This window comes from Pan paniscus, chromosome 20, assembly GCF_029289425.2.
Source record: "Pan paniscus chromosome 20, NHGRI_mPanPan1-v2.0_pri, whole genome shotgun sequence".
Lineage (NCBI taxonomy): Eukaryota > Metazoa > Chordata > Mammalia > Primates > Hominidae > Pan > Pan paniscus.
Window position 1 is genome coordinate 55074039 of NC_073269.2, and position 25178 is coordinate 55099216.

The following is a 25178-nucleotide window of genomic DNA, read 5'->3' on the forward strand; positions in this document are numbered from 1 at the left end:
TTCTTAAATATAGATGTATTTTTTTCATCTCATCTCCGGACACACTCCAATCACACCCCTCCTGCCCTCCCCTCTCAACTGCAAACCAAGCGGTGCAGACACAGCACAGCACACATGAGGGGCCCTCCCTTTCACCAAAGCTGAAGGCAGGGCACAGTTTGGGGATGGAAGAGCCGCGAGGTAAATGTGGGGGTTCTAGAACCCAGTGACCTCAGTTCTGGATCATGGGAAAGGGATCAGTATGCAGTAACGTGGTAAGGTTCCAGATCTAGAAGCCAGGACCTAGAACCTAGTGGTTTCACAGTGGGCAGAGCAGTTGGGAATAAGCCAGGTTAGGGGTGGGGGAAGACAGCCAGCTCTGTCCTCTGCAGGCGGATTCCCTGGAGGGAGATCTCAGATTTAGAAAGGAAGAGTAGGACCTGGTCCAGAAAGACAGGAAGGCATCTGGACTGAGACTGTGTGTCCTCCAGAAGGAATGAGCAGCCAAGTGGTTCTACCACCTCTTGCTTGGCCAAAGTGTAGGGGATGACAGGAGCCGGATGGAGGGATCCTCCAGGCAGAGCCTGGCTCTGACATGCCAGGGAGGGCTAGAACATGAGCCCCTCCCAGAGCCCCACTTCTGGAGTTGAAATGGAGGACCATCTGCTCTCAGTTACCTTCAAACTCTGAAAGTGCCCGGGCTCTGGACTTGATTGCCCCATTCGCAGGGACACCACGTGGTTTCCAGAACTTGGTGGCCCGCATGCCGGGCCTGAGCGTGGCCTGCTCTGTATGCTGTAGAATTTGTAAGCCACACGGGGGGCTCTAAAAGCCCCAGACCTGAAAGCACCATGCCAGGTTTCCTAAAACCTCTGGCACCACCGCAGAGTAATGGCAGATTCCTGGCCTCTGGGAAGCGGTCCAGGCCCAGGGGACTCCAGGGCGCTGATTATGCATATTCTGGAGCCAGAGAAAGGCACAGCTTTGTGGATTCTGGAGTGCAGGAACTTGGAAACTGGAGCTGGAGGGGGTGGAGTGTTTGGCGGACTGGGTGGGGGCACTGCGGGGCCACACCCAGTGCAGATCTGGAGCGGGGGTTAGGAGCAGCACCCCTCTGCATCCTCTCTCTGGAGCAGAGAGGCAGGACAGGCGGGGAGTGTGGTGGGGCGGACTTAGTTACGCTCCTCGCCCAGGGAGCTGGTGGGGCTGAGGGGCTCGCTCGGGGTGCTGAGTGAGCTGGAGGTGGCCGTGTCCACAGAGTTGCGCTTGCTGCCGCTGGTGGAGGAGGTGCAGGACGCTCGGCGCGGCCACTCTGGTGCACGGATGTTGCGCCGGTCCTTGGCGGCCTCCTCGTCCTCATCGTAGCGCTCGCCGTCTTCCTCCAGCGGCCCGTTCCGGGGATCCTCCTCGTCCTCACTCTGGTGCGGGCTGGAGTGTCGTGACAGCGAGGGCGATGGTGGCACCGAGGCTGGCCGTGGGTAGCGGTACCCCTGGGCCTGCATACGGCGATGTGGGTGCAAACCAGGGTGAGCTGAGGACCTCACAGTCCCACCCAGGCATCCAGCCACCTCTAGGCCTTCCCACTCCAGGAGGGACCCCCACCCCACCGAAGCCCAGCCCTTTAGCTCCTGGCTAAGCAGAAATCCAGGGTCCACTCACCGCATCCGCCTCGTTGGGCTCGTAGGTGAAGTGCTCTGGAAAGGCCTTGGACAGCGCCATGTGGCGCGCAGACATATAGTACTATGGGAAAGGAGAGGGCAGAGGATGTGAGAGCCAAGCCTCACCCCCAGGCAGATGATGGGGGTCTTGGCCACACCCTTTATGCAGATGAGCACACTGCTGCACCCCATACAAATAATCCATCTATCTGACTCCACCCCTTATGTAGATAAGCAGACCTGTGAATGGACAGTTTCTGAGCCATACCCCTCAAACAGGGGCCGAATTCTCAAGTCAGTCACCTCTTTGGCCACACCCTTATGCAAATGAGAACGCCTGACCAATGTTCTTTTTTTCTTTTTAAACACGGTCTTGCTTTGTTACTCTAGAATGGAGTGCAGTGGGTTTGAACAAGGCTCACTGCAGCCTCAACCTCCGGGGCTCAAGCGACCCTACCACCTCAGCCTCCCCAGTAGCTGGGACTACAGGCACTACCACCACGCTCGGCTGATTTTTTTTTTATTTTTAGTAAAAATAAAATGTTGCCCAGGCTGGTCTCTTAACTCCTGAGCTCATGCGATCCTTCCTGTTAGGGCTCCCAAAGTGCTGGGATTACAAGCATGAACCACCATCGCGATCGGCCTGGTTCATTGCTTAAAGGCACAGCAACTGTTACAAGTAGGATGAGACCCTGCACCCTGCACCAAAGACCCCTAGCCAGGAGCTGCTGATTTGCCAGGAGAGGATAGGAAAGTGGGGGTCCTACCCGGCCTAGGTATTTCCAGTCCAGAAGGTCGGAGAGGCGCTCCGTGCGGTTCCGCTGGATGATACGCTGCCGCCGGCTCTGCTGACAGAAACTGTAGAGGAAGGAGGTGAGCTGCGAGCAGGAATCATCCAGGCTGCGGAACCGCCGGTCAAGAATGTAGATACCTGTGGAGGCCAGGACCCAGGTTCAGAAAACATCCTGGGGAGATCTTCATGGTCTCCAGGACTCTGTGGCACCAGGACCCCTCCTCTCCCAGCGGCCCGAGAGCCCCCCCATTTCCTGGTGCCCCTGGTCTCCAAGGGTGCAAGCTCCTCCTTCCCAGGATCCAGGAGTCACTGTTCTCAAGCCCCCTTCCAGAATCCTCAGGGGCCTGGGCGCTGACCGTAAGCTGAGGGGTCTGCGATGTGTTCCTCCATGAAGCAGCCGAAGCCGGAGAGATTGGTGGAGATACTGGGGATTCCCATAACCGTGCACTCAGCTGCGGGAAGGCAGGAGAGAGACCCACTTAGCTTCCCTCATCTCCTACCGTCTTAATCGCAATAGACGCCTCAACACCGCCCTCTACTGGCGCCTGTACCAAGTGCCAGGCGCTGTGCGGAGCGTCGCTGAGCCCCCACAACCAGGCTGTTCATTTCCCTATTTCTCAGAGGGGACGCTAAGAGGCTCAGAAAAGAGAATTACTTGCTCTTGCTCCAAGATGAGGGAAAGTCTATAGTTGGGAGATAAGGATGCTAATTTATTGAGCATCCCAATATCCATTTGACTTAACTCTCACAACCTGTAGGATCGGGCCAAGGTCCATCATTCTACTTAATTGTCACAACCTGTAAGATCCTTTCTTGTGCCAGTATCTTGTACGGACTTAGTCTATTTTGATGGGGGGTAAGATAAGGTCTCTCATTATTAGTATCCCTGTGTACAGAGCATCTAGTACGTCTTGTTTAATACCTTTAACAACCTTGAGAAATAGTTCAAGGAATGTATTATAATTTTTTGATGGATTTTTATGCTTTTTTCTTTCGAGACAGGGTCTCACTCTGTCACCCAAGCTGTAGTGCAGTGGCACAATCTCGGCTCACTGCAACCTTCACCTCCCGGGTTCAAGCGATTTTCGTGCCTTAGCCACCCGAGTAGCTGGGACTACAGGCACACACCACCATGCCCAGTTAATTACTGTATTTTTTAGTAGAGACAGGGTTTCACCATGTTGAAGATGGATCACCAGGTGATCCATCCGTCTTGGCTTCCCAAAGTGGTCAAATTATAGGTGTGAGCCACTGCGCCTGGCCCAATGCTTTTTTTTTTTTTTTTTTTCTCAAGACAAGGTCTCACTTTATCACCCAACCTGGAGGACAGTGGCTTGATCATAGCTCACTGCAGCCTTGACCTCCTAGGCTCAAGCAATCCTCCCACCTCAGCCACCCAAGAGGCTGGGACTACGAGCACACAACACTACGCATGGCTAATTAAAAATAAAAAAAAAAAAGGCCGGGCACGGTGGCTCATGCCTGTAATCCCAGCACTTTGGGAGGCCAAGGCGGGTGGATCACGAGGTCAAGAAGAGAAAAAAAAAAAAAAAAAATCCTGGCCAACATGGTGAAACCCTGTGTCTACTAAAAATACAAAAATTAGCTGGGTGTGGTGGCAGGCGCCTATAGTCCCAGCTACTCTGGAGGCTGAGGCAGGAGAATCACTTGAACCCGGGAGGCGGTTGCAGTGAGCCAAGACTGTGCCACTGCACTCCAGCCTGGCAATAGAGCAAGACTCTGTCTCAAAAAAAAAAAAAAAAAATCTTTTATAGAGACAGGGTCTCACCATGTTGTCCAGGCTCGTCTTGAACTCCTGAGCTCAAGCTATCCTCCCACCTCAGCCTTCCAAGATGCTAGGATTATAGGTGTGAGCCACTGCCCCTGACCTATAATTATTATTATTATTTTAGACAGGGTCTGACTCTGTCGCCCAGGCTGGAGTGCAGTGGCGCGATCTCAGCTCACTGCAATCTCTGCCTCTGGGGTTCAAACGATTCTCCCACCTCAACTTCCCGAAGGGCTGGGATTACAGGTGCCTGCCACCACCCCCGGCTAATTTTTGTATTTTTAGTAGAGATAGGGTTTCACCATGTTGGCCAGGCTGGTCTCAAACTCATGTCCTCAAGTGACCCTCCCACCTCGGCCTCCCAAAGTGTGGGGATTATAGGCGTGAGCCACCATGCCTGGCCTGATCTATAATTCTTATGTAAGTTTTCCTAAAAACATCTGTAAACTGCAAAAATAGGCACTAAATATAATACATCTGTCAGGCATGGTGGGATGCACCTGTAATGACAGATACTCAAGAGGCTGAGGCAGAAGCACCTGAACCTAGGAGTTCCAGGTGAGCCTTGGCAACAGAGTAATAACCCCATCTCAAAAAAGAAACAAATAGTAAAATGTATTAAATATATATTTATGATATAATTTGACTCTGTGTTCCCCCCCAAATTTCATCTCGAAATGTAGTCCCCACGTGTCGAGGGAGGGAAATGATTGGATTATGGGGGTGGTTCCCCCGCCGCTGTTCTCATGATAGTGAGTGAATTCTCACGAGATCTCATGGTTTTATAAATGTTTGTTTTTCCTGCACCCTCACATACTTCTCCCTCCTGCCGCCATGAGAAGATGCTTCTTTCTTCCCCTTCTGCCACGACTGAGTTTTCTGAGGCCTCCCCAGACATGTGGAACGGTGAGTCAATTACACCTCTTTCCGTTATAAATTACCCAGTCTTGGATTTTTTTTTTATAGCGGTGTGAAAACAGACTAGTACTATCTATCAATCTATCTATAAAACAAGGCCTATGGAAAAAGGGAATTGGGGCTGACCACGACTCCTAATTATCATGCAAGCACAGTTTGCAGGACTTGTTAAATTACTAATAAATTAGGAAATGGCACTAATTTAGCTTTAATTTTTTTTTTTTTTTTTTTTTTGAGACGGAGTCTCGCTCTGTCACCCAGAGCACAGCACTGCCGGAGTGCAGTGGCATGATCTCAGCTCACTGCAACCTCCGCCTCCCAAGTTCAAGCAATTCTCTGCCTCAGCCTCCCAAGTAGCTGAGACTACAGGTGCGTACCACCACACCTGGCTAATTTTTGTATTTTTAGTAGAGACAGGGTTTCACCATATTGGCCAGGCTGGTCTCAAACTCCTGACCTCATGATCTGCCCATCTTGGCCTCCCCAAGTGCTGGGATTACAGGCATGAGCCACCACGCCCAGCCTTATTTAGCTTTAAAAACACTGGCTAATGTGAACTAACAAGAGGAAGGTGGAGTTGATGGGCACTGGGAATGTCTTACGAGGAGACTTGGCCACACTCGGCTGTATTTGTGAATTGTGCATTTCATTGCCGCTATTTGGGGGGCCACATGCCCATGCACTGGGAGAAAGCAGTGTGAACTGTGACATCCAGTTCACTAGTCCTCAAAACCCAGTCTTCTAGTTTCTCAATACATGAGCTATTGTATCACAAAAGCACGCGCTGTAGCAGAACAGGTGATTACCATTGTTCCTGTTTTGCAAAGAAGGCAACAGGCTCAGAGAAGGCCAGTGCCTCGCCCCAAGACATGCTAGCTCTGACTAGGACGCCATGACCACGCTGTCCCCTGCCCACTACACTCACCCGGCGTGTAGCCCCAAGGCTCATAGTAGGAGGGGAAGACTCCAAGGTGACAGCCACGGACAAACTCCTCATAGTCCACAGGGAGCAGGGGGCTTGTGGAGGAGAGGAACTCCGGGTGAAAAATCACCTGGTAGTGAAAAAGAAGGACTCAGCCCAAGTGCCTTATTTAGCTAAGCCCTGAGATCCCAAGGTGGCCCAGAGAGGGTAAAAAGCTTGTCTAGCATCACACAGCATGTGTTTGGCAGGACCAATGTTCAAACCCAGGTCTGTCTGCCTCAGAAGCCAGGGTTCTTTCTAACCACAGCAATACCTTTGATAAAACTTATAGGGGAATGGAGTGTGTGAGGCCCAGGACCCAACCCCTTCCCTCTGCCGTGCCCAACCCAGCCCTGACCAAATGCCCTCACCTTCACCCTGTCGGCACTGCTATTGAAGAGGCCGATTCGGCGGATGGTGGTCAGGATGGGGTCTGAGGAGTCATCCAGCATATTGTGGGTGCACACAGGGGGGAAAGACTGCCGCTGCAGGAGCCACAAGAAGGGTAAGGGGTCATGGAAGGGACAGAGAACTCCCTACTTCCTCATGAGCCATGCGGACCCTGGGGGAGCCAAGGAGACCACAAATGCACCGGACGTGGGGCAACAAACCCAAGTGATCACCAGGAGTTGTGGATTCCCACTAGTACAACCTGTAAAGGTTTTCTTTCTTTCTTTTCTTTTAAATTATTATTATTTATTTTTGAGGTGGAGTCTCCCTCTGTCGCCCAGGCTGGAATGCAGTGGCACGATCTCGGCTCACTGCAAGCTCCACCTCCCAGGATCATGCCATTCTCCTGCCTCAGCCTCCCGAGTAGCTGGAACTACAGGCGCCTACCACCACGCCCAGTTAATTTTTTGTATTTTTAGTAGAGACGGTGTTTCACTGTGTTAAATCAGGATGGTCTAGATCTCCTGACCTCGTGATCCACCCGCCTTGGCCTCCCAAAGTGCTGGGATTACAGGCGTGAGCCATTGCGTTCAGCCTAATTTTTTTTTTTTTTTAATAGAGATGGGGTTTCACTATGTTGGCCAAGTTGGTCTCGAACTCATGGGCTCAAGCGATGCACCCGTTTTGGCCTCCCGAAGTGCTGGGATTACAGACATGAGCCACCACACCTGGCCTGGAAATGTTTTCCTTCCCTTAACCACCATGAGCTTCAAAGAACTACAATTCCCAGCTGTCTTTGAGGCAAAGCCGTGTTAGCAACTCCCTTACCTCCAAGGACTATGAGGAGTTGCAGCTACCTTGTTCTGTACTCTGAGCTCTATTATTAAAGAAACCCAAAGGAAATATAACTATCCCCAGTCAATGGGCGTGGAGACTGTGCCAATATGGCAGCAAGCTTTGGAGACTGCTGGGAGTTGTAGTTTCCTTATGAAAATTCACCTCCAACCACCAGGCGTGGTGGCTCACGCCTGTAATCCCAGCACTCTGGGAGGCCGAGGCAGGAGGATGACGAGGTCAGGAGATCGAGACCATCCTGGCTAACACGGTGAAACCCCGTCTCTACTAAAAATACAAAAAATTAGCCAGGCGTGGTGGTGGGTGGCTGTAGTCCCAGCTACTCAGGAGGCTGGGGCAGGAGAACGGCATGAATCCGGGAGGCGGAGGTTGAAGTGAGCCAAGATCGCGCCACTGCACTCCAGCCTGGGCGACAGAGTGAGACTCCGTCTGAAAAAAAAAAAAAAAAAAAGAAAATTCACCTCCAACCCTAACAAAGGCCCAAAGAAACCACAATTTCCAAGAGTCTCTGGAGCAAGACAGAGCTAGTGTGATAGGAAGTCCTGAGCACTGCTGGGGTGTATAGTTCTTAGCAATTGTTCCATCATAGCTCATTAAAGATTTTACTTACCACCACTGTACTGAGTCTAGGGGCCCGAGAAACTACAACTCCCAGCAGCCCTATGGCAGAAACATTCATAATGAGGTGGGCTGCTTTAGGGACTATTGGAAATTATAGGTTAGCCAAAAGCAGTTCACGTTTTGTTTCTACAACTTAGCTGTCTGGGTTTCCATTCCCCAGGAAATGGCTCACCAATGTAGACCACAAGTACTGAAGTCCCTGGACCCCAGAGAATGAAAGAACTCTAACTCCCAGAAGCGTCTGGACAAGGGAAAAGTCAATGCCCCAGAAAGCCAGCAGGGGCTGCTGGGAGTTGTAGTTTTTTGGGCCCCTAGACTCAATAGAATGACGGTAAGTTCTCATTTTATAAATGCCAATTCTCTCTGAAGTTAGGAATCTAAAGCAGCTACAATTCCCAGGGGTGTCTGGGGACCAATACACAGCCTCTGGAAATAAGAAACCGCAGCTGCTGAGAGTTTGCAATGTTTTCTGGAGAATGCTGGGTGCTTTTGCTCACCTCCTGACTGCATCCCTAAAGTGGCCCGATAAAACTACCACTCCCAGCAGTTTTAGGGGTAGAGGTGGAGCCGTGTGCAGCAAGGCCCAAGGAGAGCTGAGAGTTGTAATTCTTTTATGGCTGTCTTGACCTTTTCTTTTCTTTCTTTTCCTTCTTTCGTGTGTGTGTGTATGTGTCCGCCTCGCTCTGTTGCCCAGTCTGGAGTGCAGTGGCATAATCATAGCTCACTGCAGCCTTGACCTCCTGAGCTCAAGGCATCCTCTGGCCTCAGCCTCCCAAGTAGCTGGGATAACAGGTGTTCGCCACTATGCCCAGCTAATTTTTGTATTTTTGGTAGAGACAGGGTTTCATCATGTTGCCCAGGCTGGTCTCAAACTCCTGGGCTCAAGCAATCCTCCCACCTCAGCCTCCCAAAGTGCTGGGAATACTGACAGGTGTGAGCTACCAAGCTGGGCCTTGACTTTCTTTTGGGGGTGGGAGGGGGGCTAGTGTGGGATCTGGCTCTGTCCCCCAGGCTGGTGTACAGTGGCACAGTCATGGCTCACTGCAGCCTCAGCCTCCTGGTCTCAAGTGATCTTTCTGCTTTGGCCTCTCAAAGTGCTGAGATTACAGGCATGAGCCACCACACCTGGCCCTTTATTACATTTCTACACTTCCTTTTAAACTTCCCTTTGGGCTGGGAACAGGGACTCACGCTTGTAAACCCAGCACTTTGGGAGGCTGAGGCAGACAGAACACTTGAGGTCAGGAGCTTGAGACTGGCCTGGCCAACATGGTGAAATCTCATTTCTACTAAAAATACATAAATTAGCTGGGTGTGGTGGCATGTGCCTGTAATCCCAGGTACTTGGGAGGCCGAGGCAGGAGTATTGCTTGAACCCAGGAGGCAGAGGTTGCAGTGAGCCGAGATCGTGCCACTGCACTCCAGCCTGGGCGACAGAGCGAGACTCCATCTCAAAATAAATAAATAAATATAATAAAAATAAATAAATAAGCTTCCTTTTGCTCATTGACCCCAGAATCCCAGAGAAACCACACCTCCCAACAACCCTCGTGGCGGAATAAGCCACAGAAAACAGCCCACCCTAAGTGCCTCGCCTCCAGCAATTGAAGTTGCACGAGTCAGCACGTGCCCTTCTGTGGACCTCAGAATAGATCCCTTCATAAAGGGCTGTGGGAGAAAGCAGGACTCCCAGCAATCTCTGGGGTCTGAGCTGGTGTGGCAAGCTGCCTCTGGGGCTGCCAGGAACTGCTATCTCTCTGCACAGAGGTCCAATCCATACCTGCGTTGCAAAGATGGCTCTCTTCATCATAGTGAAGTCTTCCTTATCCAGCATCTTGTTCATGTCGGGAAGGCTCCCACTGCAAGGCAAGCAGGGGCATGCATGTGAGAACGGAGTGATGAGAGGGGTTAGTCAGGGCCTAGGAGGGCACAGGGCTGAGGGTGGGGCACTCACACCAGTAAGGATTCATAAAGCTTCCTCCCGAACTTTTCCTTCACCGTGTTGGCTGTGTCCCTGGAGGAAGCAGAGCAACAGGGTCACACACACACACCAGCTGCCATTTACTGTTAGGCTTCTTTAGTTAGTTTATTTTGAGACGGAGTTTGGCTCTTGTTGCCCAGGCTGGAGTGCAATGGTGTGATCTCAGCTCACCGCAACCTCTGCCTCCAGGGTTCAAGAAATTCGCCTGCCTCAGCCTCCCGAGTAACTGGGATTACAGGCATGAGCCACCGCGCTCGGCTAATTTTGTATTTTTAGTAGAGACAGGGTTTCTCCATGTTGGTCAGGCTGGTCTCAAACTCCCAACCTCAGGTGATCTGCCCACCTCAGCCTCCCAAAGTACTCGGATTAGAGGCTTGAGCCACTGCGCCCAGCAGTTTATTTATTATTATTATTATTATTATTTTTGACAGAGTTACTCTGTCGCCCAGGCTGGAGCGCAGTGGTATGATCTTGGCTCACTGCAACCTCTGCCTCCCAGGTTCAAGCAATTCTCCTGCCTCATCCTCCTGAGTAGCTGAGATTACAGGCACCTGCCACCATGCCCGGCTAATTTTTGTCTTTTTAGTAGAGACGGGGTTTCACCATGTTGGCCAGGCTGGTCTCGAACTCCTGACCTCTGGCTGGTAATTGGCCACCTCGGCCTCCCAAAGTGCTGGAATTACAGGCATGAGCTGCCGCGCCCAGCTACCCTTAGGTTTCTAGGATAGCAAGGAAACTGAGGTGTGAGCAGGGAAGCCGTGCCCTGGGGCCTCCAGGCTGGAGGATGGGGACCCAGGGGGCAGGCCCTGGAAGGCTTAGATCCCACGTGCCTGACATCAGCTGTGTGGTCAGGGACCGGTGGCCTTCCCTCTCTGACTGCAGTGACTCATTTTTCAGAGGAGGATGAAAATAGAATCAACCTCAGAGGTTTGCGATGAGGACCCAATGATGTCATGCCAAAAAGTACACATGGCAAGCCTTCCAGAAATGTCAGCTATTATTAGGACTTGTACTTGTCCTGCAGATGGCAATGCTAAGCCCCATTTTATACAAAAAGAAAGTAAGATTCTGAGAAAGGACCACTTAGGCACACAAGTAAAGCTAGCAGTATCACACGACAGCCCCACGGTCACTCCTCCACTTAAAATCCTCCCATAGCTCTGGCCTCATTTATTTTTCTTTGTCTTTTTTTCTTTTTTCTTTTCTTTTCTTTTTTTTTTTTTTTTTGAGGCAGAGTCTTGCTCTGTCGCCCAGGATAGCGCAATCTCGGCCACTTTCTAGGTTCAAGAAATTCTCCTGCCTCAGCCTCCTGAGTAGCTGCAATTACAAGCGTGCGCCACCACATCTGGCTAATTTTTATATTTTTAGTACCGATGGGATTTCACCACGTTGACCAGGCTGATCTCAAACTCCTGACCTCAAGTGATCTGCCCTCAGCCTCCCAAAGTGCTGGGATTACAGGTGTGAGCCACCACGCCCAGCCTCTTTCTTTCTTTCTTTTTTTTTTTTTGAGACCGAGTCTCACTGTCACCCATGCTGGAGTGCATTGGCGCGATCTTGGCTCACTGCAATCTCTGCCTCCCGGGTTCGAGCGATTCTCCTGCTTAGCCTCTTGAGTAGCCAGGACTACAGATGTGTGTCACCACGCCCCGCTAATTTTTTTTTATTTTTAGTAAAAACGGGGTTTCACCATGTTGGTCAAGCTGGTCTCAAACTCCCGACCTCAGGTGATCCACCCGCCTTGGCCTCCCAAAGTGCCGGGATTACAGGTGTGAGCCACCACGCCCGACTTCTTTATTTTTTTGAGACAGAGTCTCACTCTGTTGCCTAGGCTGGAGTGCAGTGGCGCAATCATGCCTCACTACAGCCTCAACCTCCAGGGCCAAAATGATCCTCCTGCCTCAGCCTCCTGGGTAGCTGGCACTACAGGTGCCCTCCATCTTGCCTCACTTTCTACCCCTTCTCTATGAGACATGTCACTCCAGCCCCACGGGACTCCCCACCGCGTCTCAATCATGCCTCAGGGCCTTCGCATTTGCTGTTCCTCAGATACCCACAGGGCTTGCTCCCTCGTCACCTTTCCTCATCTCTGCCCGATAACACTTTCTCAGTGTGGCCTGTCCTGACAACCCCGTCTCATATTCCAGTTCTGCTTTATTTTTGCCCGAAAGTAAATTCCGTCTACAGGATTTTCTAGAATACAAGCTCCATGAGGAAAGGGATCTTATCTTTCTGGTTCACAGCTGTATTCCCAGGACCTGGAATACATGAGGAGGGCAGGTCACTTGAGGTCAGGAGTTCAAGACCAGCCTAGTCAATGTGGTGAAATCCCATCGGTGCTAAAAATATAAAAATTAGCCAGCACATAGTAGATGCTCAGTGAGTATCTCTGCTAATGAATGAACGGTCTTACAGATGAAGAAACTGAGCTTTGCTGGGAGGCGGAGGTTACAGTGAGCTGAGATTACACCACTGCACTCCAGCCTGGGCAACAGTGAGACTCTGTCTCAAAAAAAAAAAAAAAAAAAAATCAGAGAAAAGAAAAAGAAACTAAGCCAGGCGCAGTGGCTCACCCCTGTAATCCCAGCACTTTGGGATGCCAAGGCGGCTGGATCACCTGAGGTCAGGTGTTCAAGATCAGCCTGGCCAACATGGTGAAACCCCATCTCTACTAAAAATACAAAAAAAGGCTAGGTGTGGTGGCTCACGCCTGGAATCCCAGCACTTTGGGAGGCCGAGGCAGGCGGAACACCTGAGGTCAGGAGTTCAAGACCAGCCTGGCCAACATAGTGAAACCCTGTCTCTAATAAAAATAAAAAGTTAGCCAGGTGTGGTGGCACACCCCTGTAGTTCCAGCTACTCAGAGGCTGAGGCAGGAAAATCGCTCGAACCCGGGAGGCGGAAGTTGCAGTGAGCCGAGATCATGCCATTGCACTCCAGCCTGGGCGACAGAGCAAAACTCCATCTCAAAATAAAAAAAAAAAGAGGGCCGGGTGCGGTGGCTCATGCCTGTAGTCCCAGCACTTTGGGAGGCTGAGGCGGGCAGATCACGAGATCAGGAGTTTGAGACTAGTCTGGCCAATGTGGTGAAACCCCATCTCTACTGAAAATACAAAAATTAGCTGGGCATGGTGGTGTGCACCTGTAGTCCCAGCTACTCGAGAGGCTGAGGCAGATGACTTGCTTGAACCCAGGAGGCGGAGGTTGCAGTGAGCCAAGATCGCGCCACTACACTCCAGCCTGGGTGACAGAGTGAGACTGTCTCAAAAAACAAAACAAAACAAAACAAAAAACAAAAAACTGAGACTCTAGGAGAAACACAGGACCCAAAGCATGCATCTGGGAGTGGGCTGGGCCAGGGGCCGGAGCGAGGGCTGCTAACCAAAGCTGTTTGCGCACAGCTTGGCCTTTGAGGGTTTCCACGTTGAAATTGTTGGTCCGCGCTGGCATGATGAAGAAGGCAACCACTGTCTGCTCGCTGCCGTTCACCTGCACAGAAAGAAAGGAGGGGGAGGCCAGGATCATGTGGGGAAGCCTGGAACCAGCCAGCCTTTCTGCCAAGACCACTGGGATCCTGCCATACCCATTCCTGTCAAGGAGAATTATAGGACAGTCCCCACCTGGACTCTGACCTTCTTTCTGGGTCTCTATACTCCCCTCACGGCCCCCCACCACACTCAGGGGCTTTCCTACCCCCATCTTCCTGGCTTCTTGGGTTTCTGTTCTGTAATTTTTTGTTTTGTTTTGTTTTTGAGACAGCGTCTTTTTCTGTCGCCCAGGCTGGAGTGCAGTATGATCTTGGCTCACTGCAACCTCCGCCTCCCGGGCTCGCGTGATCCTCCCCGTTCACCCTCCCGAGTAGCTGGGACTGCACGTGTGAGCCACCATGCCTGGCTAATTTTTGTATTTTTTGTAGAGATGGGGTTTCACCATGTTGCCCAGGCTGGTCTCCATCTCCTGGGCTCAAGTGATCCTCCCGCCTTGGCCTCCAAAAGTGTTGGGATTACAGGTGTGAGCCACTGTGCCTGGCTGTTCTCCCTAGTTATAAACTGCTTTGCTTGCCCTCCCTGTCCCCTCATAGCCCAGGCCTCACTCTGAGCAGATAGTTGAGCCGAGCCAATGCCTCCAGGAAGACGTCAGCACCCTTGTTGGAGAACTCATAGCGGCCGGCGATAAAGAAGTATAAGGTCTTGTCCAAGTTGAAGTCCAGATGCCTAAAGAACCCACAAGGCACGGTAAAGCCCAAAGCCCTCACCCGCTAGCCCTGGCCTCAAAACTACAAATCCCAGAAGCTATGGGTGGGGGGCAGAGGATGTCTTAGGTAATACAGAGGCATCACGGGGCCTCCTGGGAGTTGTAGTTCTTCTCTTTAGATGGAGATTTCCTTTAATCCTCAGCCCATTGTTCCAGCGCTCAAGAATTAAGGAGGCCGAATACCCAGGTGCCCCCTCCCTCAGACCCAGGAGTCTGGGCCCCCAGCTGCCCCCTCCCCCAGACCTAGATGGTTAGGCTCCCAACGCCCTCCTCTCTTAAGACCTAGGTATATGCCCCACGTACCCATAAAAATGGCCCCGCACAAACTCCTGGATTCGAGCCTTGCTCTGAGCATGGAGGTTCTGGAACTCATGCATGGCAGAAAACTTCTTCACATTCAGCCCATTGGGGGTCACAATATCTGGGATTGGGGGTGAGGGTCCCATGTTTTATTTGTTCATTCAGATCAATGTTGTGGTTGAATGAATAAATGAAGAAAACACCCTTTGCCTTTTGCAATTTTTTTGTTTCAAGAGCGTTCCTATGAGGTCCCCCCTCCCACCTTTTTTGTTTGTTTGTTTGTTTTTGGAGACAGGGTTTCTCTCTGTCGCTCAGGCTGGAGAGCAGTGGCACAATCACAGCTCATTGCATCCCTGACCTCCTGGGCTCAAGCAATCCTCCCTCGTCAGCCTCCCGAGTAGCTGGCACTACAGGCGTGCACTACCACACCCGGCTAATTTATTTATTTTACTTTTGTAGTGATGGGGTCTTGTCATGTTGCCCAAGCTGATCTCAAACTCCTGGCTTCAAGCAGTCTTCCTGCCCTGGCCTTCTAAAGTGCTGGGATTACAGGTGTGAGCCACCATGCCTGGCCAGTTCCCTTGGTGACACACATACCCTGACTCCAAGATGCCTTCTTGCCTAATATTACTTGCTTAGGTTCACAAGCACAAGTATAAGTCTCCTCAGCTACTGCAAATGGCTAACAGGGATCTGATCCACACTGGTGATTCTGGGAAAGTTGTAGTTCTTTTGTTTCCTCTTAGCCCACCCTGAGATGGAAATGATTAAACATCCCCAAAGTCCTGCTTCTCCTAGGATATATCCTCTACTTCCAAACTTCTTACAGGGACCCAATCATTTCTTCTCCTCATAGAAATTAAAGTATATCAACGAAAAACTACAACCCCCATCAGCGCCTAGGGCAAAGTTCTGGAACATATAGAGCTAACCAGTCAAAGGCTTTCTGGGAGTTGTAGTTCTCACCTTATACTCACTGAGAACGGATACTAAGGGCTGGGAAGAATGCCCAGTTCTGACCTAACCTTTCTCAAAAGGGAAGTCCACTGATCTTCCATTCCCTTTCATAAGACCAATCTACATTAGCCAATTACAGAATTTTATCATATCTGAAATTAATATGAAAGAAATTATACCTCCCATTAGCCTCCAGAGTATATAGTCAGAGAGCCTCAAATACAGGTCACCACCCCCACAGCCTTCTGGGAGCTGTAGTTCTCTATTCTTTAGGTAAAAAAATGGTAACCGATGGTCCCCAGCTTAGGACTTAGGATGGTCCAAGTTATGATTTTTCTTTTCGAGACAGAGTTTCGCTCTTGTTGCCCAGGCTGGAGTGCAATGGCGCAATCTTGGCTCACGACAACCTCTGCCTCCTGGGTTCAAGAGATTCTCCTGCCTCAGCCTCCCGAGTAGCTGGGTGGCTGGGATTACAGGCGCCTGCCACCATGCCCACCTAATTTTTGTATTTTTGGCAGAGAGGGGGTCTCACGATGTTGGCCAGGCTGGTCTTGAGCACATGACCACAGGTGATCTGCCCACCTCAGCCTTCCAAAGTGCTGGGATTACAGGTGTAAGCCACCGCGCCCAGCCAAGTTATGATTTTTCAACCTTATGATGGTGTGAAAGTTACATACATCCACATGAGTCCAATTTTGGATTTTGATGAGATATTCAACACTTTTTTTTTTTAAATTTTTTGAGATGGAGTCTCGCTCTGTTGTCCAGGCTGGAGTGCAGTGGTGTGATCTCGGCCCACTGCAACCTCCGCCTCCCGGGTTCAAGTGATTCTCCTGCCTCAGCCTCCCGAGTAGCTGGGATTACAGGCACCCACCACCACGCCCGGCTAATTTTTGTATTTTTAGTAGAGATGGAGTTTCGCCATGTTGGCCAGGCTGGTCTCGATCTCCTGACCTCGTGATCTGCCCGCCTTGGCCTCCCAAAGTGTTGGGATTACAGGTGTGAGCCACTGCGCCCAGCCTATTCAACACTTTATTATAAAATAGGTTTGTATTAAAATTAGCCAGGCGTGGTGGCAGGCGCGTGTAGTCCCAGCTACTTGGGAGGCTGAGGCAGGAGAATGGCATGAACCTGGGAGGCGGAGCTTGCAGTGAGCCAAGATAGTGCCACTGCACTCCAGCCTGGGCGACAGAGCGAGACTCCGTCTCAAAAATAAATAAATAAATAAAAATAAAATAAAATAGATTTGTATTGGATGATTTTGCCCAGTCGTAGGCTAACATAAAGTGTTCTGGGCACATTTAAGGTATACTAGCCTAAGCTATGATGTTCAGTAGGTTAGGTGTATTAAATGCATTTTTTTATTTTTTGAGACAGGGTCTCACTGTGTCACCCAGGCTGTGACAAGGTCTCTCCAGGCCACCCAAATCATGCAATGGCACGATCACAGCTCACTGCACCCTTGACCTCCTAGGCTCGAGCAATCCTCCCACCTCAGCCTCCTGAGTAGCTAGGGATACAGGCACACACCATAATGTCTGGCGAATATTTTAGACAGGGATTCGCCATGTTGCCCAGGCTGGTCTCAAATTCCCGGGCTCAAGTGGTTCTCCTGCCTTGGCCTCTCAAAGTGCTGAGATTACGGTGTGAGCCACCATGCCCAGCCGAAATACGTTTTTGGTTTATGCTATTTCAACTTACAGTGGGCTTCTTGGGCTGAGGAGCAACTGGCTTTGGCATAGACAGCTGCCTACCTCATTCACGTCTGGGGACTTCAGCCCAGCCCCTACCTGGTTTCCTCTTGAGCAAGTGCTGTGCCTCGATGGCGGTGATCTGGGACACAGTAGTGAAGACGTGAGCGCAGTGGGCTGCCGCCCTTTCCATGCAGTAGCGGTGGTAGATCTGCCTCTCCCCTGCTTCCTTGTCCACGTTGAACTGGGTGGGAGGGGACAGCAGTCCGGTTAGAAGGATTGGGGAGAAGACTCTGGAGGTCCAGACACTGGGGTCCCAAGAGAAATTGGTGCTGGGGGCTGGATTCCTGGGTCTGAGGTAGGAGGGGTCTGGGGACTTGGACTCCTGGATCCTGGGAGAAGAGGGGGTGCCATCCCCTTGGGCCCCCCAGAGCTTTGGGTTTTCCTGGCATACTCGCAGTCCCCCATCTGCCACGGTCCCAGCTCACGTTCTCCAGGTTGTTGTAGAAGTCCACGGCACCGGCACACAGGTAGCGCCCCAGCAGCGTGGCATGGGTGGTGAAGATGGTTGCTACAGGCAGTCGCCGGGCACGACACAGGCAGAGTCCAATGCCTGCCAACCACTCATGGAAGTGAGCAACCACATGTGGCTTCTCCTCACTCTGTGCCAGGAACTGTGGGCAACAGGGACAGGGCCACTGTCTCCACGAGTGTTGGGAAGAGAATCGGCAATCCCCAGTAGGGACAAGGACTCGGGGAGAGGTCAATCTGTCACCACTACTGCACAGAGTGGGCAGCGGCCCACTGCAGCAATCCCAACCGGACAGGGACCTGTAAATCCCTGAGGCAGCCCAGGCTGGTCTTGAACTCCTGGGCTCAAGTGACTGCCTCCTCAGGGGTTGACAGGAACTGAGGATTTTTTGGCCAACCATCTAAGTCCTGGCAGGGTTAGATTGGACAGACTGAAGTTTTCATGTTCCCAGGTCCTGGACATAGTTTCCAAAGACCCCTTGTCTCAAGGGTACGCTGTCTGCACCCAACATTGGCAAAGGTACTACAACTCCCAGAATGCCATAGGAGCAGCCAGTTCCTGAATTATTTGTCCCAGGGCATGAGAAATTAAGCTTCTTTTTTTTTTTTTCTTTTTCTTTTTTTTTTTTTTGAGACAGTGTCTCACTCTGTGGCCCAGGCTGGAGTGCCGTGATGCAATCTCAGCTCACTGCAATTCCCGCCTCCCAGGTTCAAGCAATTCTCCTGTCTCAGCCTCCCAAGTAGCTGGGATTTGGAATTACAGGTGCCCACCACCACACCCAGCTAATTTTTTTGTATTTTTAGTAAAGACGAGGTTTGGCCATCTTGAACTCCTGGCCTCAGGTGATCTTCCCCCATCGGCCTCCCAAAGTGCTGGGATTACAGGCATGAGCCACCGTGCCCAGCCTGGAAACGAAGCTTCTTGAGCCTCTTAAAACCTAGAAGGGAGTCAAAACCAGGTCAGGCTGGGGATTCATGAGCATCCAGGGCAGCATCTGAGAGCTGAGTCCAGCAATATCACACTAGAGAACTACAACTCCTAGAATTCCTTGGGCAAGCCCGCCAGCCTCACTTTGAGGCTGATTCCAAGAATCCCTATGCTTGGAAGACTAGAGTAAATGAAGTTGGCATCGAGAGTAGAGCCTGGGCCCTTGGATGTCCATGTCCTCAAAGGCCAGAGCTAATCCTTGGATTAAAGGACCCTATGACTCCCAGAATGCCCAGGGAGAAGCCCATCCTCTGGCCCAGGGGCTGATGGTCATTGTAGTTTCAGGTATGGGTGGAATGTGTCAGACGGGGCCTACCTCACCCAGGAACCAGGTGGTCAGAAAGCCAAAGAGGACAGCGTCGTTGGCCTCGCGGTCGTACCACGGCACCCCGATGTTGCAGGTATCCCAGAGCTCTCCCTTCCAGCGCTCCAGGGCCCAAGCTGAGGCACCCACGTCCAGGAGCACCACCAGAGGGCCTCCCTCGATCAGCCAGCGCCCGAAATACACCTGGGATGGGGTTGGGGAGGCACCATAGGGAGGCTCTGGGCTTCAACCTCATATCTTCACTCATCTGTGGTTCTCCCATTTGCAGGCAGATGTCTAGACTTAAGCCTCAGCTCTCTTATCTTCTGTTTCCATATCTGCTGCTAATTTCTCACCTGCTGCCTTAGCCTTACTTCTCTATTTGCATGATTTATTCCTGCTACACATTTTTTCCATCTCTGTTGCAATATTTTCCGTGCCCCCTGCTTACTTTCTTTCTTTCTTTTTTTTGAGATGGAGTCTCGCTCTGTGGCCCAGGCTGGAGTGCAGTGGTGCGATCTCAGCTCACTGCAACCTCTGCCTCCCGGGTTCAAGCAATTCTCCTGCCTCAGCCTCCCAAGTAGCTGGGATTACAGGCACCCGCTCCCGCACCTGGCTAATTTTTTTTTTTTTTCTTGAGATGGAGTCTGGCTCTGTTGCCCAGGCTGGAGTGCCGTGGCATGATCTCGGCTCACTGCAACCTCTGCCTCCTGGGTTCACACCATTCTCCTGCCTCAGCCTCCCGAGTAGCTGGGACTACAGGGGCCCGCCACCACGCCCGGCTACTTTTTTTTGTATTTTCAGTAGAGACAGGGTTTCACTGTGTTAGCCAGGATGATCTCCATCTCCTGACCTCGTGATCTGCCTGCCTCGGCATCCCAAAGTGCTGGGATTACAGGCGTGAGCCACCGCACCCAGCCTCCTGTTTAATTCCTATAACTGCTACCCTTCTCCCACTCGCTGCCTCCTTTCTCTGCTTATAACCACATATGTCACATGTCCTGTGTCTATGCCCCCACTGCCCTGTCTGGCCACTCTGCAAATCATTTCCCCTACCTGCTGCCTTGTTTCTGTACTTGCTGCCACATTTCTCTTACCAACCATCTGCATCTCCCACTGTCTTTTCTTTCTGATGCTAATTCCTTCCACGGGATGCTTCTTTTTTGTTTTCAGACAGGGTCTCGCTCTGTTGCCCAGGCTGGAGTGCAGTGGTGTGAACATGGTTCACTATAGCCTCAACCTCCCTGGCTCAGTCAATCCTCCCACCTCACCTCCTACAGGCGTGGGCCACCATGCCAGGCTGATTTTTTAATTTTTTGTGGAGATGGGGTCTCACTCTGTTGCCCAGGCTGATCGTGAACTCCTGCGTTCAAGCAGTTTTCCTGCTTAGCCTCCCAAAGTGTTGAGATTAGAAGTGTGAGCCACCTAAAGCAGGCCCTTTTTTATTTCCAGAGACAGGGTCTTGCTCTGTCCTCCAGCCTGGAAGGGAGTGGTGCAATTACGGTTCACTGAAGCTTCGATCTCCCAGGCTCAAGCAATCCTCCCACCGCAGCTTCCCACGTAGCTGGGACCACAGGCACAAGGTATCACATCCCGGCTAATTTTTAACTTTTTTGTAAGGACAGGGTTTCACCATGTTGCCCAGGCTGGTCTCAAACTCCTGGCCTCAGCCTACCAAAGTGCTGGGATTACAGGCGTGAGATACTGCACCCAGCCTGTAATGATTCTCTTACTGTTCATGCTGCCACTTTTCTTCCCCATGATGCCTTGTTTCTGTTCCTTTCATCACATATCTGTCACCTGCGACCTCTTTCCTCTATCCATAGGCCCATTTTGTAGTCCACAGCCTCCTTCCTTCCTTCCTTCCTTCCCTCTCTCCCTCCTTCCCTCCCTCTCTCCTTTTTCTTTCTTTCTTCCATTTTTTTTTGTTCGTTTTTGTTTTTGACAGGGTCTCACTCCGGTTGCCCAGGCTGGAGTGCAGTGGTGCAATCATGGCTCACTGGGCTGGGCGCGGTGGCTCACGCCTGTAATCCTAGCTCTTTGGGGGGCCGAGGCGGGCAGATTGCCTGAGCTCAGGAGTTTGAGACCAGCCTGGGCAACATGGTGAAACCCTGTCTCTACTAAAATACAAAAAATTAGCCGGGCGTGGCAGCATGTGCCTGAGGTCCCAGCTACTTGGGAGGCCGAGGCAGGAGAATTGCTTGAACGCGGGAGGCGGAGGTTGCAGTGAGTCGAGATTGTACCACTGCACTCCAGACTGAGTGACAGAGTGAGATTCTATCTGAAAAAAAAAAAAAAAATTATGGCTCACTACAGCCTCCACATCCCATCCTCCCACCTCAGCCTCCTGAGTAACTGGGATCACGGGCACGCACCATCATGCCTGGCTAATTTTTTGTATTTTTAGTAGAGACAGAGTTTCGCCATGTTGCCCAGGCGGGTCAGGAACTCCTGGGCTCAAGCTATCTTCTCACCTCGGCCTCCCAAAGTGCTGGGATTCCAGGCATGAGCCACCGCCCTCGGCCACGCCACACATTTCTAACATAGCCCATCCTCTGTCCGTGCCCCAGGGCTGCATTTTTCTAGCCACTGCCGTGTTTCTAAGACTTGCTGTCTCACTTCTGCCTCTGCCACATTTCTCCAGTTGGCTGTTTTCCTCCCTGAGACCATGGCTTTGGTTCTGGGCCTGCTGCCACAGCAGTGGAGAAGCAGCCCCGCTCCTCGCCGACATGGCTTTTTGCTGCCTGGAGCCTCGCTCTGAGGTCCCTCCCCCTCCCAGCTGTTGTCTGCCCTTTTGCTGGGGGGGGCTATTCTTAGGCCCCCAGCACGTGGGAAGCAGCTGCCCTCAGGAAGGGACTGGGCTGTTCTGGGTTCCCTTAGGGACACAGTCGGACCTGAATGGATTCCAGACCCCACCCCAAACCAGAGGCTGTGAATGAGTAAAGGAACTACAGTGCCTCTCCATCCCCAGCCTGGACCTGTCTGTCCCTTAGCCCTGCCGCCTGATGGCTTTCTCCTTGGACAACAGCGTGTCTCTTTCCGTCTTCACCCTGGGGCCCTGGAACTCCCCCTCCTCTCTAATCCCTGATCTGCCCATCTCAGACTCTGTCCTGTGGGTCTGTCCACTGACCTCTCCTCTCTTCCCCGATATTCCATGCTTCTCTCTCCTTCTAGGACTGACTTTCTGAAACATCTGGCGGCCTCTCTTCTGTCCCCAGTCTATTACTCTTGCCTGTGGCTCCATCCACCCTTCTCCCTTGGTCTGCCTGTCCCCCTCACTCTCCAAGCTTGGCTGTTAGTAACAATAATGACGATGATCATAACAATGACAATCACCGCCCACACACTGTGCTACCTTCATGCCAAGAACTCTACTAACCACTTTATCCTTATTAACTGTTTCCTCCTCCCAGCACCGCTAGAAGGTAGATGCTATTAGCATGTCCATTAGCCAAGGACACACAGGCAGCAAGTGGAGGGTGAACTTGAACTTCAGGCTCCAGAATCCTGCTCCTTCCTGACCTCAGGCCCACTTCTCCCCAGCTCTGCCTGGCTGGCTGGCATTCTTTTCTGAGACAGAGTCTCGCTCCGTCGCCCAGGCTGGAGTGCAGTGGCCCAATCGCAGCTCACTGCAACCTCCGCCTCCCGGGTTCAAGCGATTCTCCTGCCTCAGCCTCCCGAGTAGCTGGGATTACAGGCACCCGCCACCACACCCAGCTAATTTTTGTATTTTTGGTAGAGATGGGGTTTCGCCATGTTGACCAGGCTGTCTTTCGATCTTGCTCTCTTTCTCTCTGGGTCTGAGGACCTTGGCCTCTTGGATCTCCGTCTCAGTCTGTCTCATACTTGCCATCTGTCTGTCCATTCGCCCATGTCTGGGATCCACCCACCCACTTCCAGGCCCTGCATCTGTCTGGGTGTCCTATCACGCCTCCTTCCTGTGTCCAAGCCTGCCTCACTCTCTGGCTGGGGCTGTCCACCCTGCACCCTCTCCGTCTGTGGCTCCCACCCCGATGGCAGGCTGTCCACCCGCTTCTGCCCTGGGCTGGGCCATGTCCCACCTTGCAGCCCTTGCTGTTCATGGAATCCAGTGTCCTCTTCAGGGCCGGGGTGGGGGCCTCCAGCAGTTCCACCTGGGTCCTCACGCCCTGCTCCGTGTACGGCCCCACCAGGAAGTAGTTGTCGCCCCATTCGTCCCCTGTCACCTTCGCCTTCGTCTGCAGCACCGTGTAGATGCCACCCACTGTGGGCCCAAGCGTGTGAGGGCAGGCCCCGGCCGAGGTCCATAGTTCTGGGGCCTGGGGTGGGGTGGGCCGGGGATGTAGGGGGCACTCAGGCCCCAGACCTCTAGCTCAGGGGGAAGAGGGGACTGGGAGCCCATAGTTTGGAGTAGGGGTTGGAAGCTTGGATGAGGGGAACAGGAGGGCTGGAGGGCAGTCCTCCTGGGTCTAAGGGAGAAGGGGGCTGGGGTCAGGACCCTGAAGGAGGAGGGGGCTCAGGCTAGACTTCTGGGTCTGAGAGAGAAGGTGCTGGGTGCCGGGACCCCTTGGTCTGAAGGAATTAGGCACTGGGGCTCTAAGGATGGCAGAGCTGAGGACTGACTACCTGGACTCAGGTTCCTGAGTTCCCAGCTCACAGGAGCTGGGTTTAAATCTCAGCCAGGCTCCAAAACCCAGTGAGGGAGACCCCCTCATGGCCAATCCAGCTTCTCACCATTGCCCAAGAGAAGCCTGCATGGTCATTCCCTGCCCCCAGGGACCTTGCTGACCTGCCTCCCAATTTCCTCTCCCTGACTAGGGACACCAGCATGCAGGGCTCTGCCTCTCCCATGACCCCATCCCAGACCCAGGAGCCCCAGCCCCCAGCCTCCTCCCCTCCTGGAGCCCAGGCCCTGGCGATACCCGGCTGGGTGTTCACGGGCCCCCTCTCCTCCTGGGAGACACAGTCCCTTTCTCCTCCAAGACCCAGCAAAGCAACCCCCCAGACCCTGCTCTTTGAGGTGTGAGATTGGCTTGTTCCTGGGGGTTTCAGCCCCAGCCTTCTCCAAGGCCAGAACCTCAGCTTTCTGAAGCCCAAGACACAGAAATGCAGGCTCCTAGCCCCTCCCATCCTAGGGCCCAGCCTCTGACTAACTTAGGACTTCCCAGCCTTCCCCTATTCCAGTACGCATGTGTCCCAGGCCATGGGCTCCTCTACTCCTAGGAACTAATAGCTCAGGCCCTCAGCTCCTTCAAAGCCCAGGCATTCAGGCCCGCAAGCCTCTCTGACCCTAGGATCTAAGGATTACAGTCTCCAGCCCGTCCCATCTTTATTCTTAAGCAGCCAGGTCCTCAGGTCCTCCCACCGTCGCTCAGGCCTCCTATCTCCCAGTCAGCTCTCTCTCAAATCTGGAGTTTTATCCCCTAGACCATGCTGTTAGGGTCATAGGTCTGAAACCCCGGCAGCTTCCCAGGTTTGCACGCAGAAATCCCATCCCCCCATCCCCTTCCCTGTTCAGGACCCAGGTATCTAGTCTCTCGGAAGCCTGCCTCCAGGACCTAGGAGTCTCATTTTAGCGCCCTCTTCCCTAGGACCCAGAACCCGGGCTTCCAGCCTCCTTTCATCTTAAGTCAAACGAACCATCCCTCTCCCACCCACCTCCGGCTTCCCAGCCCCTCCTCAAGGACACAGGAGTCACAGCCTCCTTGCCCAGGTCACAAGGGTTCCCCTAGTAGCCCCGTCCTCCTACAACTCAGAGTTCCGGGCCCCCATCCACTACTGTCCTTCTCGTCAAGGGCCCCGACGCCTGGCGTGCTCACCCTTGTTAGCCACCTCCCAGGCCACTTCGAAGAGCACCGCGTTCTCCAGGTCGAATTCATCCTCCCAGTCCTCCAGTCCTGGCAGTGAGGACATGGACAAAGTGCGGTTTAAAGGCATGGCTGGCGCAGGAAAGGGGGCTCCGGGGATGTCCAGGTAGGGACGCCGGAGGTGTCTAGGGAATGCACCAGGTAGGGTGCGGGGCCGAGTAGCTGGTGCCCGACGGGAAGCTTGCAAGACGCTCGGCTTCCTATTGCAAGACCGCACCCCTGCCCCGAAGCGTTGGGACCTAGGCAGAAGGCGGCCGCAGCGTCACTGAGCCCACTGGCGCCCCTGCAGTGAAACCTCGCAGCCGCCAGGAGGCGGTGGCCGCCCCCCCAGCCAGCGCCATTGGTCCACGCCCGGGGGCGGG

The 25178-nt window shown here is 52.6% G+C and overlaps 1 protein-coding gene across 2 annotated transcripts; it reads right to left on the reverse strand.

Moving 5' to 3' along the window:
• On the reverse strand, positions 1-25149 carry GYS1 (glycogen synthase 1). 2 transcript variants are annotated; one of them, XM_003814289.5, is made up of 16 exons: positions 24769-25149; positions 23032-23213; positions 18983-19174; positions 17636-17821; positions 17247-17391; positions 14503-14620; positions 14039-14159; positions 13328-13434; positions 9919-9978; positions 9745-9823; positions 6470-6583; positions 6063-6189; positions 2787-2882; positions 2405-2568; positions 1639-1719; positions 1-1475 (listed from the first exon to the last, which is right to left on the reverse strand). In XM_003814289.5, exons 1-16 carry the CDS (start codon positions 24884-24886, stop codon positions 1152-1154), a joined length of 2214 nt encoding a protein of 737 aa, XP_003814337.2. In that variant the 5' UTR covers positions 24887-25149; the 3' UTR covers positions 1-1151. The 2 variants fall into 2 exon arrangements, with proteins under 2 accessions (XP_003814337.2, XP_008965157.2); XM_008966909.4 differs by having other exon boundaries at positions 23032-23268; positions 24769-25096.
• Positions 25150-25178: the final 29 nt, after the last annotated feature.

Coding starts and splice junctions, on each gene's coding strand:
- GYS1 (XM_003814289.5), bottom strand. CDS start 24,886: ATGCCTTTAAACCGCACTTTGTCCATGTCCTCACTGCCAGGACTGGAG. Junction 17,392..17,635: donor TCTACAACAACCTGGAGAAC/GTGAGCTGGGAC, acceptor CCTCCCACCCAG/TTCAACGTGGACAAGGAAGC. Junction 1,476..1,638: donor AGCCCAACGAGGCGGATGCG/GTGAGTGGACCC, acceptor CGCCGTATGCAG/GCCCAGGGGTACCGCTACCC.